Here is an 18714-nt window from a genome sequence, read left to right on the forward strand (position 1 = left end):
GTCTCTGGGTACCAGGCTCTCTGCCTGTTCCCCCACGGCCACCCCCAGCAGGGCTGGGCTCAGGCTCACTCACCCCACGGCGGGCCGGCTGGGCGCACGCACGTCCTTGCACACGAGCCGCACATAGCTGTACTTGAGCACATCAATGAGCGTGTAGAGCGGGGGCGCGCTGGCCCAGCGGCAGCGGGCCAGATGCATGGAGCTCTTGACGAAGAAAAGTGCTAGCCGCTGCTGGCACCACGCATCGAAAAAGCGGCTGAACTCGGCCCATGAGAAGAATGCCCGCTCCCGCAGCTCCTGTTCTTCCTGCCCCGCCGCCGTGCCGGATAGGGGCTCCGGCCGCTCCATCCTGGGGCGCCTAAGTAGAAGGGGGGAAAACTGCTGGATATCAAACCCATCCCTGTACGGGGTATCGTATTTTCTTCACTCTCAGCCTGCCGCGTCGGGTACTGGTGCCCTCGTCCGGGTGAGGCCATAGGCCGGATGTGCCCGTTTCCATCAGATATGAATCCCCACCCTATCTCTGGCCTCCCCCTACCGCCTTACCCCAGGTTCAGTGGGAGCCTGTCATTAGGATCCTTAATTCCAACTCTGGTCTCCTCTTTTCTAGATGTGACCCCTATGTACAGTTGGGGTCCCCTCTCCCAAAATAAGACCCTTAAGCTCAAATGTATTCCCAAATTCTAACGAAGACTTTTTCCCCTTCCAGATGTGTCTCTCACCCCTAACAGTAACCTCTAGTGCCCCCATTCATCTGGAAGTCCCCCTTCCATGTGCTTACACTTGGTTGTAACCCACACCCAGCTGTGCCCCCTCTAAAGATGTTCCATCTCCAGATGTGCTCCCCACATCCAGGCATGGACCCCTCATCCAGTCATATTCTTCGTGCTCCTGTGGCTCCCTCCTCCCCAGATGTGTCACCCATATGCAGTTGTTGCCCGTCCTCCAGATGTGACCCCTATGGATCGCCACATCCAGCTATGGCTCCTGCTTCCCAGATATGCTCCCATTTCCAGACGTGCTCCCCTCATTCACTTATGGACCTTTCGCCTACAGGTGTGTCCCACTTGTGGCCAATTCTCCTCAGAAGTGTCACCAATATTTTTCCGTTGTCCCGCTTCTCCTCAGATTCGTCCCCCAGTCCAGCTGCGGCCCCCTCCCTCCAGCTACAGCCACCATCCTCCCCAATGTGTGTCTTCGTTTTAGACACGACCCCTCGTCCTCAGATTGGCTTCTTCACCCCCAGATGCTCCCCCCAAGTCCAGCTGCGCCTCCCCCTCGAGCAGCCAGCTCCTTCTAGCAGGCCCCGCCTACCCAAGCCCTCCCAGAACCGTTCCATGCGGCCCCTCCCAGCCTCGCCGTCCCACCTAGCTATGCCTCTCCCCTCCCCCAGATATGCACCCTTCCCGCCCCTCCCCACTCACCTACCCGCCCCGGAGCGGCGTCCACATCCCACAATGCCCCGCGCCGAGGCCCGGCCCGGCCCTTGCTCCCGGGATGCCCCGCGCGGCCTCCCGCCTCTCTTCCCGCCATGCTTTGCACGGCGGCTTCCACCGAATCTTCTCCTTTCTCTGCCACTCTGCAGCCACGCCCGCTCACCCAGGGAGAGAGAAAGTACGGGGTCGTTTCCCAGCGTGCTGTGCGGGAGAGCTCACCCTACTTCACCCCTTACCAGGCCGCCTCCGGTTCGGAACACTACAATTCCCAGCGTCCCGCGTGCGGCGACGGCGGCGCGAACGGCGCCGGGGCCTCGCCCCCTCAGCTCGGCCCCGCCTCGTCCGCCGAAGTCTGCGCGCGAATTCCGTGGCGCGAATTTGGGACTGCAGCGGCTCTCCAAGCGGGTTCGAGTGTGTCGCTGTGGACAGCGGTGCGCGGGGCTGGCGCGAGGCAAGAGGGGCCGCTGGCGTGGTGCTGGAGGGCAGGGGCGGCGGGCGTACCGAAAGCTCGGGGCCCACAACTTCGCGAAGTGGGGGTGCCTGCAGAGGAGCGGGCGTGGGGACGCTGAGGCGGCGCGAATGCGGTGGACGCGGGAGGCGAAGCAGCGGGTTGCGGGCAGTCGGAGGGAGAGGAGCCAGGTAGAGGGTAGACGAGAATCAGAGCCAGTTAAACTCGACGGAGTCTGAGAGGCCTGGAGGGGCGGGGATACCTGGAAGGAGGAGGGGTCGTGGAAGGGTGTTGGTGGGTGGGGTCAGGTGGGAATTGGAAGAGCGAGGGAAAGCGGGGCCGCCTGTAAGGAGTGGGGCTGGAGAAGGTTAATAGAGGGCGGTGTCACCTGTAAGGGGTGGGTCCAGCTGAAAGGAGGTGGGATCAGGGAGAGGTCAAGGGTCGAGAACCTTCTGGAATGGAAGAAGTCTGGCCGTGTGTATGCCTGCTAAGGGGCGTGCTAAGACAACAGGAATGGTACCGAAGTGGGGCCATGGAGGAGGTTTGATTAGGTGAGACCGAGAAGAGTTTAAGGAATGGTCAGGGCTTATTATTGCCCAGCGGATGGGAGAAGGGAAGCAGAGGAGCTTAGGAAGGGAGGATTTCCTTGGGCGAGGGGGTAGCTTGAAGGGTCAAAGAGGAGAACACCAGGCATCTGAAAGCCAAGGGTGATCCGTGAGAGGAAAGAGCAAAAAATGGGATTAAGGACATCGCTCCTAACGGGGAGGGGGGCCCTCCATTCCCATTTCAGCACGTTTGAATCTCCAACTTTTGCTTCTTAGGTGGCCTAAGGAGGAAGCATGAGAGAAAGATCTGGAAGCCGAGTCTAAGACCTCTTTAATTTTATTTTGTCTTAGGCTCCCCTGTGAGCTCACTGGGCCTGCAGATTTCCCCCTCCATTCTGGTTCAGTAGTTCTGGAAATGGGGTGGATATGTTTAAACATGAATCTCAGGTGGTTCTCAGAACTGGGCTCCTCTGTTTCTAGTATCCATCACTAACTGGTTGTGTGGCCATGGGCAAGGTACTTTCCCTTTCCTGTCTCACTTTCCTCTGTTGTCTTTTGAAGGATGCTGAGCTGTTTTATATCTCAGAAGATGAGGAAGAGTAGCATATTTAGGAGAAAGGTGTAAATTACTTGACAGAAGCGGAATGTGACTAGGGGAGCAGACAGGTCAGGAAATGTGAGCTTTTATTAACTAGAAAAAATTCAAACTTATGTCTTCTGTCACTCACAGACTGTTCACCAGAGACCCTTTTATATCATTCTTTGTCACTACAGCCTCCAGGTTTTGAAAGATTCTGCTTATCAGCACCGAATTTGAACTTTCTGAGAAACTGCCAAACTTTTCCAAAAGTGGCAGTTCCATTTTGCGTTTCCACCAGCAATGTATGATAGTTGTTATTTCTCCACATCCTCAATAGCAGTTGGTATTGTCACTTTTTTTCAAATAGTTAAATAATAGATATGTAGCAAACTCCAAGGCTTTCAACCTGATATATTGGATAAAAAGAGCTATCACTGCTGAGAGAGGAGGAATAGGAATGGGTGTGAGTGTGTGTGTAAACCAAGAGTTTGTTTGGTTTTGGTTCCATTGAGTTTGAGATGTTAGTGTAGGAAACTGAAAGCATGAGTCATTGAGTACAGAGGGGGAGATTACAGCTAGACTTACACATTTGGGGGTCATCATTATAGAGTGTAAGCCATAAAACTGGATGAAATCTCTAAGAGAGTGTTGTAAATAGGGTAGAGAGGAGATCTGAGGATTGGGCTTTAGGGTACTGCTGCAACAGTTAGAAAGTGAGTTGCTGTATTAGTTTCCTGTTGCTGCTATAACAAATTATCACAAACTGAGTGGCTTAAAGCAACACAGATTTATTCTGTTAGAGTTCTAGAGTCAGAATTCTGAAATGGGTCTGACTGGGCTAATATCTAATGTCGTCATGGTCACATGTCTTCTGGAAGCTCTGGGGGAGAATCATTTCTTTGCCTTTTCCAGCTTCTAGAGGCTATCTTCATTTAGTTGGCTTGTGGCCCCTTCCTCCATCCTCAAAACCAGCACTATCATATCTTTAAATCTCTCTGACCCTGGTGTACTTCTTCCACTCATAAAGATTACTTATCATCACTTGTAAGTGATTGCGTTGGGCCCACCCAAATAATCCAAAATAATCTCCCCATCTCAAAATCACATCTGCAAAGTCCCTTTTGCCATGTAAAGTAGCATATTCACAGGTTCCAGTATTAAGATGTGGATATCCTCAGGGGAGGGGGTTATTATTCAGGTCACCACAGGTGCTAAGGAAGAACCATTAAAGGAATCCAGGAAAGAGTGGACAATGAAGTGGGACAAAAGTTGTGTGAGTATGGTGTGAAGAAAGAATTTCAAGGGAGCAAGGGATCAGATGTTTCAAATGCTGCTCATGGGCCAAGTAAGGTGGGGAACGACAAATGACTTTTGGATTTAGCAACCCAGATATCCTCGGTCATCAACAGAGAATTTGAGCGTTCAATAGGGTGTGGTAGGAGAGAAACCTGAGAGGATGCCCTTAGACAGTTCTTTGTATGACTTATGAAAAGGAGGCAGAGAAATTGGTGATAGGGGCAGGAGCACGTTGGGTCAAGGGAGGGCTTTTGTTTAAGAAGAGAGAAATTATAGCAGATTTGTAAGCTGATGGGAATGATCAAGTAGAGAGCAAAAATTGGTGATGCAGGAGATACAGGAGAGGCTTGACGGAGCATCGTATCTATGGAGGTAAGGTGGTGAGATCTGGCATTCAGGGGAAGCAAGCTGGCTTTAGATGGGAGCACAAAGGATTGATCCACAGTAACCAGCTGTGGTGGGAAGTCAGAGCATATGGGCACCCTTGAAGTTGTGCAGGTAGATGTGGTGGGAGCTTGTAGTCTTTCTCCTGATTGCTTCCATTTTCCCAGCTGAGAGTGATGGTGAAGGAGGTGTTGTGGTTTGAGAAGTGAACCACATGGGAAATAGGAGCAGGAGAGTTGAATAGACTAGGGAAATGTAGCAGTTTGCTGGCAGCCCCAAGAGCTCCCAAGGGACCTTCAGCAGCTCTCCAGGTGCAGGCACAGAATAGGTGGAGAGAGAGTTGGGCTTGGTCAGCATTGGGGTTTTGCTTAGTGAATGACAGCTCGAGGGAGGCAGGGCACAAGAGCACCAGGAATCAAAGCTGAATAAAGGAAGGGAGGGAGGATGCAATGGGGCAGGGACAGTATAGAGAGAGAGAGAGAGAACTAACCAACAGGATTGTAGGTCCAGAAAGTACTGAGGAACTTTTGGAGTTGAGTCCCTCAAGGAAGTCATCCGGAAAGATGGGGGTGGTAGTTGGAGGATGGGCTATTTGAAATTGAGATATAAATGTGGGGAACCATTAGCGTATAAACGGTATTTAACACCGTGGCACTGAACCGTGAGCTGTGAATCGAGAGATTGAGTGTTAGTGGAGTTTGTTAGTGGGTTTATTTGTTCATTCCTTCTTTTATTATTACCCTCTCCCTATGTCTGTCCTTTGTTGGAGCCATCAATCCTATTTCATTCTTATTTAATTTGCAGGTCTGCTAGAGTGGGATCCATGAGCTTTTCCAAGAGCAGGGACCAAGGTTCTTTTTCTTTTTGTCCCCCGAGGCCCAGCTGGACACCAGAAGAGTCTTGGGAGATGAGATGTGCATTCAGTGAACTCTGTGCGAAGCTTTGTTCTATGTGTAGAGGTGAATCAGCCACAGCTTTCCATGGACTCCCTGGCTGGTTGGAAAGAAAAGATACAGACTTAAAAATAATTCATGTACAGGATAGATTAGAACTTTCTAAAGTGAAAGATTCTCAGAGTGTTTTGGGGGGGTTCTTTTGGTCAGTTGGCCAATACAGGTCTCAAACCCTGGAACTTGATGTTATCAGCACCACGCTCTAACCAACTGAGCTAACCATCCAGCCCCAGTTTTTTGAGGAAGCGAGGGACTAGACCAGTCACCAAATTACTTACTGGTTTTCCTGGATTCTGAGCATTGAGCTATATACTCAATTATATTCTTATTCATAATTTTAGATAACTCTTTCTTTCTTGACTCATAAAACTTTTCAGACATACAAAAAAAAAAAGTAAGAAAAGAAAAAAAATTTTTTCAGACATACAGAGGAGAGCAATCAGGATAATGATAGTATACTATTGCCTTGATTTACAACTTAACATTTTACAGTTTGCATCACCTTTTTTTCTGAAAAAATATTTTTAATTTTTATTATGGAACATTTCAAACATATACAGAAGTAGAGTAGTCTAATGAAACCCCCCCTGTGTACTATTACCTAGCCCCAATGATTATCAAAATGTGTCCATTCTGATTTCTCCTAATCTATACTCCTTCCTTCCTCCTCTAAAAAAACCCTGAATTATTTTAAAGCAAATTTCAGGCATTTGCTGAAAGAAGTAATTTACACGTTATGACATTTTTTTGCTATTTTTTTCAACATGCTTCTTTAAGCAATACAGATATTTTCTTATACGAGGGGTCTTCAAAAAGTTCATGGGAGGATTTGTATTATCTTTTAAGTCAAAATTTCTGTGAACTTTATGAAGTACCCTCATACAGCCACAATATACCTTTCACACCTAACAAAATTAAAGAGTTACTTAAGGTAATTTGAGGTGATATGGATATTACATTAAATAATACTGTTATAATAAGAAAGTTAATCCATTTTTTTTTTAGCTTGTTGCTAGGGTATCTTCCACACCTCTCTAGTCCTTAACTAATTACCACTTTGAACAAACAGAGAGTAGCAGGCCTGAGCTCAGAGCCTTCAGCAGCCAATGCTAACTAAAATTTAGTAATTGGGTTTTGTTCTTTGTGTTTATTTTTACTGCTGTATTCTATTTGTGACAAGTGATGCTGTTCTCTCTGTAAGAGGTACAGAAATTTCTTTAAGTTTAGTGGAAGTCCCTGGAATCTATAGCTAGATTCCCTTGATTGAAGGTGATTGAGGGTGCTCTACCTCTTAATGAGCTCTGTGTCTTGAGGCAAGTGATTTAACCTTTCTGTGCCTCATTTTCCTCTCAGTGAAATGGGAATAAAAATTGAAAATACCACATCAGATTGTTGGGAAGCATGAGGTAACGTTAACATTGATGATTTTATCTCAGCCCCAAGATCTAGGGACCACCTCCATCTTTCTCTATCACAATATAAGGGACCCCTAGGATAGTTAGTGGTTAAGGACATGAACTCTGGAGCCAGAAACCTGGCTTCAGGCCCTGGCTCTGCAACCCTTTAAAATGCGTGACCCTGACCAAACTACTCAACCTCTCTGTGCCTGTGTTTCGTTATTTGTAAAATAGATACAATAGTGAATTTTAATAGGATTTAAGTGAATTAGTTTATATAAAGCCCTTGGAATAGTAGCACCTAGTAAACACCTCAGTTAATAAAAAGTTGAGTCTTTTGTAGAAAAAAACATTAAGTGCAAAAAAATTCAGGTCATACACAGTTATGGCAGAAATTGCACAGGTGGTATGAAGAATGCCTGAAGTCTGGGAAATAATTTTTGGAGGAGATGGAGGTGAATCAGGCACAGCCCATCTCTCCAGAGCTCCAAATATGATTGGAATGATAAACTGAATATAATCACAAGAACACAGGATGCGTATAATATGTGTGACAGGAGAAGTACCCATTAACCACCATGAGAGGTCAGAAAAGAGTCATCTTTTAAAGCAGGTGCCTCAGGGAGGCTTCCAGAATTGGCCATGGTGATGTTCCAGTCCAGCACTCAGAGATGGGCAGAAGGGTGGGGTGTGGGGAAGTCATTCCCCACAGGGAAGAGCCTGGAGTAAGTGGGGTGGGACATGGGAAGTAGGGGACTGAGAAAAGTAGAAAAGTTACTTAGGGCTACTATTTACTATAGTTACTTTTTTTTTTTTTTTTAAAGATGACCCATAAGGGGATCTTAACCTTGACTTGGTGTTGTCAGCACCACACTCTCCCAAGTGAGCCATGGGCTGGCCCAAGTTACTATTTTTTAAAAAATTGAACAGGTAATAGATTTACGTGGTTCAGATATAAAGCCAGGCTAGAAGTACACAGAGTAAAAAGTCTGGTTCACACCCTTATTCCCAGTTACCTTGCCTGCCCCCACCCACATTGTTGGCTTCTTGATTATCTTCCCAGGGTTTCTGTTTGCAAATACAAGCAATACTAATGAATATGAGGGGTCTTAATAAAGTTCATGGAAAGATTCGTAGTATCTTTTTTTTTTTTTAAAGATGACCGATAAGGGGATCTTAATCCTTGACTTGGTGTTGTCCGCACCACGCTCACCCAGGGAGCTAACCAGCCATCCCTATATAGGGATCTGAACCCATGGCCCTGGTGTTATCAGCACCACTCTCTCCCGAGTGAGCCACGGGCTGGCCCCTGAAAGATTCGTAATATCTTTTAATTCTATTTTTCCATAAACTTTTGAAGTACACTTATTTTATGTCTTATGTTCTTATTTTCCCCCATCTTACAAAATTGGTAGCAAATTATACATACTGTTCTGCCTCCCTTGTTTATTATTTAATATTTCACTTATATATTTAAGGCTTCTTTCCATATTAGTACATAGAGAGCTTCTTTATTCTGTTTTGTTGTTTTTACTTTTTATTTTGAAATAATTACAGATTAAAGGATGTTGTAAAAAATAGTACATAGGCCTGCCCATGGCTCACTCGGGGGAGTGTGGTGCTGATAACACCAAGGCCACGGGTTCAGATCCCTATATAGGGATGGCCGGTTAGCTCTCTTGGGAGAGCGTGGTGCTGACAACACCAGATCAAGGGTTAAGATCCCCTAACCGGTCATCTTTTAAAAAATAAAAATTAAAAAAATCCAGCTTCCCCCCAATGGTGGCATCTTATATAACTGTAGTCCAATATCAAAACCAGAAAATTGGCATTGGTACTGTACAGTGAACTAGACTACAGACCTTGTTCGGTTTTCACCAGTTTTTAAACATGCTCGGGGGTGTGTGTGGGAGGGGGGTGTTTCTTACACACATTCATGTGTATATCTATGCAATTTGATCCCTTGTATAGATTTATGCAACCACCATCACAATTGGGACAGAATAGTTCCCTCTCCACAAAGGAACTCCTTGTGTTTCCCCTTTATAGTCACCCTTCCCCTAATTCCTGGCAACCACTAATCTGTTCTTTCTCTCTAGTTTTGTCATTTGGAGAAGATTGTGTAAACAGATCATTCAGTATGTAACCCTTTGAGATTGGCTTTTTTCATTCGGCATACTGTCCTTGAGATCCATCCAAGTTGTTGCATGTATCAGTACTTCATTTCTTTTTATCACTGAGTAGTATTCCATCCTTATTTGATATTTCTCACTTATTTAGGTAAAAGCTTTATTGAGATATAATTTGTACTGTATAATTTGTACATTTAAATTGTAAAATTCAGTGGTTTTTAGTATATTCACTGAGTTGTACAGTCATTACCACAATCAATTTTAGAACACTTTTCTCACCCCAAAAAGAAACCACATACCCTTTAGCCATCATTCATTCAATTTTAATGCACAGTATTCCGCTGTATGGTTGTATAAATATTTAGGGAACCAGTTCCCTATAGATGGACATTCCACCAGTTTCCAGTCTTTTGTTATTACAAATAGTGCTGCAGCAAGTGATTTGTGCTCCTATCACTTGGTCCACTTGTGAGTGTCTAGCTAAATTCATCGAAGTGGAGTTGCCTTTCTGATAGAGGTGCCAGGTGGCCTTTCAGAGGTATTAATTGGCTTGCCTCCCACCCCCAGCAGTAAGGAGAGTTAAGAGACCCACCTTGAAAAGGCTTGCATTCCATGGTAAAGAGAAAGAAAGAAGCAGGACTTTGGAGCCAGCCACACCGGGATTTGAAGGTTTGCTTGAGCTTCAGCTGTATCCATCTGTCCTCAATACCTTCATCTGTAAAGTAGAGATGATCACACCTCTCTTGAAGGGCTGGCTTGAAGGCTAATTAAGGATCCTTGAGAATGTGATTTGTTTGTCAAGCTTAGAGTTAGTCTCCCTGCTTCACTTGCAGTAAGCTGTGGAATGGGCACATATGGAGTGGAAGGTACTTGACTTGCAGCAAGTCCCATTAATTTCTTTGTGCCTCAGTTTCCTTATCTGTAACAGGGTTGTTACAGAGATTTGATAAAACTGAGAATGTAAAATGCCTAGCAAGTAAGCACTCAGATAGTAGTGATCATGATCGTCCGTATTCCCTTCTCTCCTTTGCCCTCAGGATTTTGGTCCCTAAGTCCCAACCGGCTTTCTTTGTGAACTGCTCTGGTTTAAGCTTGGCTTACTTCCTGCTCCCCAAATGGCCCTGAGGAACCCTGTTAGGAAATTATTGAGTTTTCTGACTCCAAGATTGAGTCTGCTGCCAGCACTGTGTTGGCCAAGGCTGTGGGAAAGGAATGCACACTGAGGCCACGTGGTGCGGGCAAAGAGGATCCAGGGATCAAAGAAGATTCCAGCAGTCCACCCAGAGGTCCTGCTAGTACTTCCTTGTTATATTTCCAGTACTTATAATAGAAAGAAAGGCTCGGTTCCAGTTAGAAGTTTGCAAAAATAAACTTACCTCCTTTTTTCCCATCAAATTTCTTAGATGTCTTGAATTCTATTCTTGGACTTCTGGGGAGTAGTGCGAATGTTCGGTGGACCCCAGGGTTGCTCTAAACTGTAGAAACCCTAGTGACTACTATTGGTTTCATTAAGTAATGGATTAATTTTTTTTAATATTAAATTTTAAAAATTATATTTTAATATGTAATTATTCAGATAGTTCTGCATACAAAAGGGTACACGGTAAAAGTCTCTTGTGTCTGTACCTCCCAAGTTGACAGCATCACCAGTTTTTTTGTCTCCCAACAAAGATGTTCTCTGTATAAACAAGCAGACGTTTATATTCTTTTTCACACAGTGCAGTAGCTCGCTCTACATGATGTTCTGCCCTTTATTTCAGTTAACATACCTTGGAAATTGCTCAACAGCTAACTTATGTAGACCCCCAGGTATAATATGAACTGCCATGTTGCACAGTCATTTTAGGACATTATGTAAACACCTAAAAACAATTTTCTACTAACCTTAAAACTTAACTCAAAAAAAAAAATTCAGCTTAAGGTCTTAAGTGTGTTCTTCATATTAGATGAAAAGCAGGCTCTGTATGTTAAAGGAGGCATCTTAGCTTTTTCTCTGATTTGGAACTTTTATTCTTTACTAATAAATCTCACTAGCAAATCATTTTGATTCATTAAAACAGGAGTTTCTTCTTGAAGGAAAAACTCATGTTTCTGATTTTTTTTCCGTTTCTTTTTTTTTTTTTCCAAAAGAAGGGATTTTATGTGCTTTGATTTCTGGACAACCAGTATCCTCAACAAGTTTTTGGGTTTCTTTTTCAGAAATAGCTGACGAGAGAAGAAAAGGAAAAGAACAGAACAGGAGGGAGAATTCTAACACCATCATGCAGCGAAGTATCATGTAAGGGCCCTGCTGTACCCCCTCAGTCTTATACTCTCCAAGTCCTCTGCTTCTTTCTCTAAATCTATGCCATTTCTTAGAAGAACTCAAGTTAGACTTCAAGTTGGAATTTCTAGAAGTTGAGTAGTATGGAAAATGGGGAGTGGTATATGGAAGACGGGTAATATATTAAACAAAACTTTTTAATGCAAGGGACAGAAACCTTAGCCCAGTAGTTTTTATTCAGCCGTGGTTTTGCTCCCCAGGGAACATCTGGCAATGTCTGGTTTGAGAACTTAGGAGAATGGATTTGCCATTGGCATCTAGTGGATAAAGACCGGGCATGCTGCTAAGCATTCTTCAATGCACAGGATAGCCCCCCACAACAAAGAATGATTCAGTCTAAAACATCAGTAGTAGTTAAGAGACTCCATACTAATGCAAGCTGGCTTTGGGGAGAAAAAAGAAAGGGAATTACTTGGCTTATATATTTAAAACCTTTTGGAGTAAATGGCCTCAGGCTTGGTTGGATCCAGTTGCCAAAACTTTGTCACTGGGAATCTGTCTCTCTCTATTGTTTCTTCGATGTCATCACTCTCAGGCAGGCTTTCCCCCTGTTAACAGTCCCAGTGGAAAAAGGGTGTTTCTGTCCCAGCAGTATCTAGAGTCAAGCTTCATTGGTCCATCTTGCGCCACATGCCTATCCCTGACCCAGCCACTGTTGCCACAGGGATGCAGTTCTGTGGTTGGGCAGGCCTTGGTCATCTATCTGTCTACCCCTGGTCACAGATAAAAGGGCTGGTCCACTGAAATCATACGTACTAAGAGAATCCAGGGGGAAGAGGCATCCCAAGAGGAAAACGGAGGGGCAGTTACCAGAAGGAGGGAATGGACGCTACACAGACCAGACCTGGACATTCACCACTGAAACTTGAGAGATAGTGGCTTATGCCAATCATGGGGTGTGTTGTTCTCATGTGACAAGAAATCTGGGGATGTTGTATCCTGGGCTGATAGTACCCTTGACTGCTTTCTGTCTCTTGCTTTGCTTTATTTTCTTTTTTTTAAGATTAAATAATCTCTTCATTTTAGAATGATTTTAGATGTACAGAAAAGTTGTGATGATAGTACAGAGTTCCTATATACCCCTCACCAAGTTTGCACTGTTGACATCTTACATTGTTGTGGTCCATTTGTTACAACTAGGAAACCAACATCAGTACATTACTATTAACTGAACTTCACACTTTATTGTTCGGATTTTGCCACTTTTTCTGTTAATATCTTTTTCTATTCCAGGAGCCAGTTCAGGGTACACATTGCATTTACCTTTAACATCTCCTCAGTCTCTTCTGGGTGACAGTTTCTCAGACTTTCCTTATTGTTTATGACCATGTCAGTTGTGAGGAGTACTGGCCAACTATCCTGTAGAATGTCCCCTGATTTTGGTATGTGCAATGTTGTTCTCATAATTAGACTAGAGTTATGGGTTTTTGGAAAGATACCACCAAAAGCTGTCACCTTGTGTCAGGGGCACATGACATTCCCATGACATCACTGCAATGCTAACCTCAATCACTTGGTTAGGGAAGTGTTGGCCAGGCCTCTCCACTGTAAAGTTCCTATTTTTCCCTCACAGTACTCTGTTCTTTAGAAGCAAGCCACTCAGTCTAGGCAATCTCAAGTTAGTTGGAAGGTACCTTGCTTTATTTATATTTTTCAGAGCACTTAATGCCTCCTGACATTTTATATTTAGTTACTTGCTCAATATTTGTCTCCTCCCATAGAGTGTCAGCTCCTTGAGGGCAAGGAGTTTATGTGTCTGGGTTATTGCCAAATATCTAGGCTCTGGCACATAAGTGTTTAGTTAATACTTGTTGAATGAAAATTGTGGTGTGTCATATCTCTCAGGTGAGTCAAGGCAGAAAAATAAGCAGAATGTTGCCTCCCCTGTATGAGCCTCAGTTTCCTTTTTGGTCAAAAGGATTGTTTGAAATCATCTGTCATGTGTTGGGATGGGAAAGGGCATTGGAAGCTGTAGGGTATGGTATGGATAAGAGAGGTATTGGTGCTGTTATCATTCCCTTTTTTTTCCCCCTCTTATGCTCCTTCAGGTCATTTTTCCACCCCAAGAAAGAGGGTAAAGCAAGGAAACCTGAGAAGGAGACATCCAACAGCAGCAGAGAGACGGAGCCCCTTCCAAAGTATGTAATGGGGCCAGGACATAGTGAATTTATTCCTTTAGCAGTCAGGATTCTCTTGGTTGCAAGTGTTACAAACCTGTTTCAAAATGTCTTGGGTCCCAAAAGTAATTTTTTTACTCAGATAGCTGGAATTCAAAGGCAGGTCCAATTTCAGGCACAGCTGGATCCAGGGCCTCAGAGTTGTCTTCAGGGCTCTGTTTCCACATATTGGCTTCATTCTAGAAGAGACTTTCTCCATGAGGCAGAGAAGCTGGTCACTGGCCACACCTTGATGCCGTCTCGTCTAAATAGAAGTGAGCAATGTTCTTTCTTCCAGCATCCACATCACAGACTTTCAGGGAAAACCCTGCTTGGCCTGACTTGGGTCATATAATCACCCCTTGACCAATTATCTTGCCAGAACATGGACTCACACTAGCTTTAGTTCACATCTCTAAATTGGGATCCTGAGCAAGTAACTTCACTTCCTGTGCCCCAGTTTTCAGTAAACACATGTACAACTTGTAGAACTGTGCCTGGTTCATAAAAGGCACTCAGTAAGTGGTAAGAATCAAGTAATAATTTTTTTCAACATTCTTGATTTCCACATCTGTTCCTTTAGTGTATACATTGCTATAGAAGGGTTCTTCAAAAAGTTCCTAGAAAAAATAGAATTAAAAGATAATATAAGTCTTTCCATGAACTTTTTTTTCTTTTAAAAGATGACCGGTAAGGGGATCTTAACCCTTGACTTGGTGTTGTCAGTACCACGCTCTCCCAAGTGAGCTAACTGGCCATCCCTATATAGGGATCTGAACCCGTGGCCTTGGTGTTATCAGCACTACACTCTCCCAAGTGAGCCATGTGCCAGCCCTTACGTGAGCATTTTATGTAGTTTTATTTTCTGTGGTTCATTTAATTTTTTAAAAATAGATTATACTGTTTGTGGTGTTCATCATCTTGCTTTCTTTGGTTAACATTATGACTTAGAAATTTTTTTCATTCATAAGCACAGGACTATTTTATTTCTTCTACCTTCCTTGTATTTCATTTTGTGGATTTACTGTAGAAATTGTTTTGCATTTCCCTATTGATGGATATTAGGTTGTTTCCAATTTGTAGTTGTAATAGTCTATGCTGCAGTGAATAGTCTGTATGTGTATCCTTGGGCATGTGTGCAGATATTTTTGTTTGTCTACCATAGATGTTCATATGTGGAATTATACTTGGTAATTGTAAATACATCAACTCAGAGAAATGGGTAAAGTAAAAATACTTATTCAACTCAGAGAAATGGGTAAAGTAAATTAAAAAAACCCTCCAATATTTACTCCCCGAAGGAACTACTTTTACCAGTTTGTGGTATACCCTTTTGAATCTTTTTTCTATACATATAAGTCTATATGCATCTAACACAGTTATTGGCAAACAGTAGGTGCTCAATAAATATTTGTTGAACAAATAAGTATTCCCCATATTTGATAGCAGGGACTGTCATTTCAGTCAGTATTATATCTCAAATAGCCTGACGTATAATAGATACTTAATAACAAATACCTTTAATTTTAAATAGTAAAAGTGGGACTATTATATATGTAAATTGCTTGTATATATAAGTAAACATATTTTTTATATTCGTGGAATTTTACTGTACATATTCACTTATTCAGCAAATATCTACTGAATATATTCATGTGCTAGGCACTGTTCTAGACACTCTGGGTTTAGTAGTGAACAAAATATACAGCCACTTTTCTCATAAAGTTGACAACCGATTTTTTTCCACCAAAAAATCTTAAAGCCCTTTTCATGATGCTTCTTACAAATCTACTTCATTCTTTGTGATGATGTTCCATAAAATGGGTGCATCATCACTGACCTGAATAGGGATTTGTTGGCGTACTCGTTGGTCCCTTTGCCAGACAGTGTGTTGGCATACTCCTTGGTCATTTCATCCAGACTGAGCTCTGTGACTGCAGAAACCTGCAGGCATTGTGTTCTCAGTGCCTAAGCAACCTCCATCAGTCTGCATATCACACTGCATTATGATGGGTTGTGTCTGTGTCTCTCACCAGACTGGAAGCTCCTCAGAACCAGTGTCAGAGAAGTAGTTAGGCTGCTTTAACAGTAACCAAAGTTGGCTGGCAGGTTAGCTTAGTTGGTTAGAACACTATGTTGTCACACTAAGGTCAAGGGTTTGGATCCCCATACTGGCCAGGCCAAAAAAAAAAAAAAATTAGTAACCAAAGTCATAGTGACTTAGTTAAAGTAAAAGTTGCCTTTTTCTTTATTGAGATTATAAAGCTATTGAGACAATATTGGGCAGGTAGGTGGCTGTGTACCATTAGGTTGTCCCAGGACCCAGATTCCCTCATCTGTGTTGTCAAAGCAAGTGAGCAAGTCTGAGTTCCAGGGTAAGATAACATGGAGGGCTAGCAGTAAGTAGTAAAGTGCACAGCCTCGTACTGCTTATATCCTATTGGTTAGAACTCATCATGTGGCCATATCTAGCTGCAGGGTAGGCTGGGAGGTGTAGTTCCTGGTTGTCATGCACCTAGCTAAAACTCAGGTTTGTAATGACTGAAAGAAAGAAAGGTCTCCAAATGGATGTTGGAGACCAGTCTCTGCCCTAGATGGGGACCCCATCTGCTCCTCAGCATCATCTGTCATGGGGTAGGCACTCAGGAGGCCTCCAGAGACGTGATAGATTGATGGATAGATGGATGGGTGATACAGTATATGCCAAGGAGATGCCTAGAAAATGTTCATTGGATGCTTGAAAGGAAAGGAAGGGAACGAAACGTAGTGAAGACCCTGGTGTGTTCGGGGGCAGTGCCCTCACTCTGCTATAGCAATCCCCTTTTCCCCTCCCATACCCCCACTTCACCTCCTTTCAGGGTGGCACTGAAGGAGCAGAATGGAGTGGTGCCCGAGAGTGACTCTCCAGTGAAGAGACCAGGGAGGAAGGCGTCCCGGGTCCTAAGCAGTGAAGGGGAGGAGGAGGATGAAGCCCTAACTCCCACCAAAGGCCAGGTAGGTCCTCATTGGTCTGCCCATTTTTATCAGAAGACACCATAATTCCCATTAGCCTTTGGAACTGAGTGCAGCAGCTGCTCAGGAGAATTCTGGAGACGTTCCCCAGGAGATGGACAAGTTTAGTGGTTGTGTGCCAGGGCAGACAGCCTGGTCCTAACTCTGCCCCTGCCCTAGGACCTCAGGAAGTCTCCCTGACCTCATTATGCCTTGGTTGCCTAACCTGTAATATGCAGTTCCTGGTAGCACCTTCACAGGGTGGCTATGAAGATTAAATGAGTCAAATCACATACAGATCTGAGAATAGTGCCTGATAGAAAATAAAGTTTCAAAAATATATGCAGTCTCCTGTGTTGGGCACTTTTCATCTCCAAATACGTCAGATCACTTCCTTCCCCTGTCTAAAAGTCATTTAATGCTTGTTCATTGCTTTAGGGGTAACTTCCCAGGTGCAGTGTATCCCAGTCAATCAGTGGTGAAGTTGGGTCTTATCATTTCCCTGCCCAAACCCTTTGGTGTTGTCAACTCAGGCCAAAGACGGTCCTCCTGGAGACCTACTAGCCCCTCATGATCTGCCTCTCTTCCTCTGCCCATCACATCTTCCACCACAGCTACAACTCTTCCTTGGCTCACTCCACCCAGCTTCTCACTCCTACCAAGTGGGCTGCTGCCTCCGGGCCTCTTGTTCCTTTCTCTGCCTAAACTCTTTCCCAGATACACACATGGCTTGATCATCCTTCACTTTCCTCAGGGCCTTGCTCAAATATTACCTTCCCAGTGAAACTTTTCTGACCACCCGTATTAGTTTCCCATTTGCTTTTGTAAGAGTTTTCCACAAACATAGTGACTTAAAACAACTTTTTTATCTTACACTTCTGGGGATCAGGAGTCTGAAATGGGTCTCACCAAGCTAAAATCAGGGTGTCAGCAGGGTTGCATTTGTTTCTGGAGGCTCTAGGGGAAAATCCATTTCCTTACCTTTTCCAGCTTCTAGAGACCCCCTTTTCTCCATTTTCAAAGCTAGCAACATTGCTTCTTTGTCTTTCTTCTGTGGTCACATCTTACTCTGATTCTCTTTTTCTGCCTCCTTCTTCCACTTTTAAGGACTTTGTGATTGCATTGGACCCACGTGGATAATCCAGGATACTCACCCAACCTTAATGTTGGCTGATTAGCAGCCTTACTTGCCCTTGGCCATGAAGCCTTACATATTTACCAGTTCTGGGAATTAGGTCATTGTATTAGTTCATTTTTATGTTGCTATAACAGAACACTTGAGACTGTATAATTTAACTTAAAAAAACAGGTTTATTTGACTCAACAATTCTGGGACAGCCACATCTGACTCAGGCCTCAGGCTGCTTCTATTCATGGCAGAAAGCAGCAGGGCAGCTGGTGGGTGCGAGGACATCACATGACGAGAAGAAGCAAGAGTTGGAGGGAGGCGTCAGGCTCCTTTTAACAACCAGCTGTCATGGGAACTAATCCATTCCTGCAAGAGCTCACTCACACCTCACCCCAGGAAGGGCATTAATCTGTTCATGAGGGATCCGCCATGACCCAAACACCTCCCAACATTGCCACATTGAGGATAAGATTTCAACATGAACTTTGTGGGGAGAAACATATCCAAACTATATCAGCTATTGATACCTTTAGGAGCTTGGACTTTGCCCTGAGACTGCTAGGTAGGGAGCCATGGAATGGTTTTGAGCAGAAGAGAGGCAGAGGTAGCTTTGGTCCTTGACGGCATTCAGAATATCCCTTTGAGACTTGTATCCTTCACGGTTCAAGTAGGAGACAGAAACCACACTAGTGATTAGAACAGGGTATCACATGGCGGGACGTGCAAGTGTTGGGAAAACTATCAGTTGGATCCAGCAGCTGCCCCAGAAAAGCCTGCTCTGCCTCCAGTCATGCAGTCCCCTCTGGTACCTCTGCTTTTGCACTTCCTGACACAGAGCTGACTGCCAGAGCAAAAAACGGGGTTGCTGAGTCTCAGTCCTGGCATCACGAGAGTGGAGAGTGGTAGACTTGGAGCTGAAAGGCAGACACATAATAACTGGCACA

The 18714-nt window shown here is 44.3% G+C and overlaps 2 protein-coding genes across 5 annotated transcripts in view; one reads left to right on the top strand and one right to left on the bottom strand.

Annotated features, from left to right (window-relative positions):
* The window catches only part of ZSWIM9 (zinc finger SWIM-type containing 9), a 29363-nt gene extending 27868 nt beyond the window's left edge, over nt 1–1495 (bottom strand). Inside the window, exons 1-2 of one of the 2 annotated variants that reach the window (XM_063111085.1) lie at nt 1429–1495; nt 74–358 (exon numbers count right to left, since the gene is read on the bottom strand). In XM_063111085.1, coding sequence (XP_062967155.1) covers nt 74–358; nt 1429–1451 — 308 coding nt within the window. In that variant the 5' untranslated portion in view covers nt 1452–1495. Of the gene's footprint in view, nt 1–73; nt 359–1424 lie in introns of both variants that reach the window. The other variant, XM_063111086.1, reaches the window with a different exon arrangement.
* Nucleotides 1496–1760: 265 nt separating this feature from the next.
* Nucleotides 1761–18714, top strand: part of LIG1 (DNA ligase 1) — a 51630-nt gene continuing 34676 nt past the window's right edge. For 2 of the 3 annotated variants that reach the window (XM_063110402.1, XM_063110403.1), the window contains exons 1-4: nt 1761–1867; nt 11371–11449; nt 13543–13632; nt 16509–16644. In XM_063110402.1, the coding sequence (XP_062966472.1) occupies nt 11433–11449; nt 13543–13632; nt 16509–16644 (243 nt within the window). In that variant the 5' untranslated portion in view covers nt 1761–1867; nt 11371–11432. Of the gene's footprint in view, nt 1888–11370; nt 11450–13542; nt 13633–16508; nt 16645–18714 lie in introns of all 3 variants that reach the window. The other variant, XM_063110404.1, reaches the window with a different exon arrangement.

This window comes from Cynocephalus volans, chromosome 10, assembly GCF_027409185.1.
Source record: "Cynocephalus volans isolate mCynVol1 chromosome 10, mCynVol1.pri, whole genome shotgun sequence".
Lineage (NCBI taxonomy): Eukaryota > Metazoa > Chordata > Mammalia > Dermoptera > Cynocephalidae > Cynocephalus > Cynocephalus volans.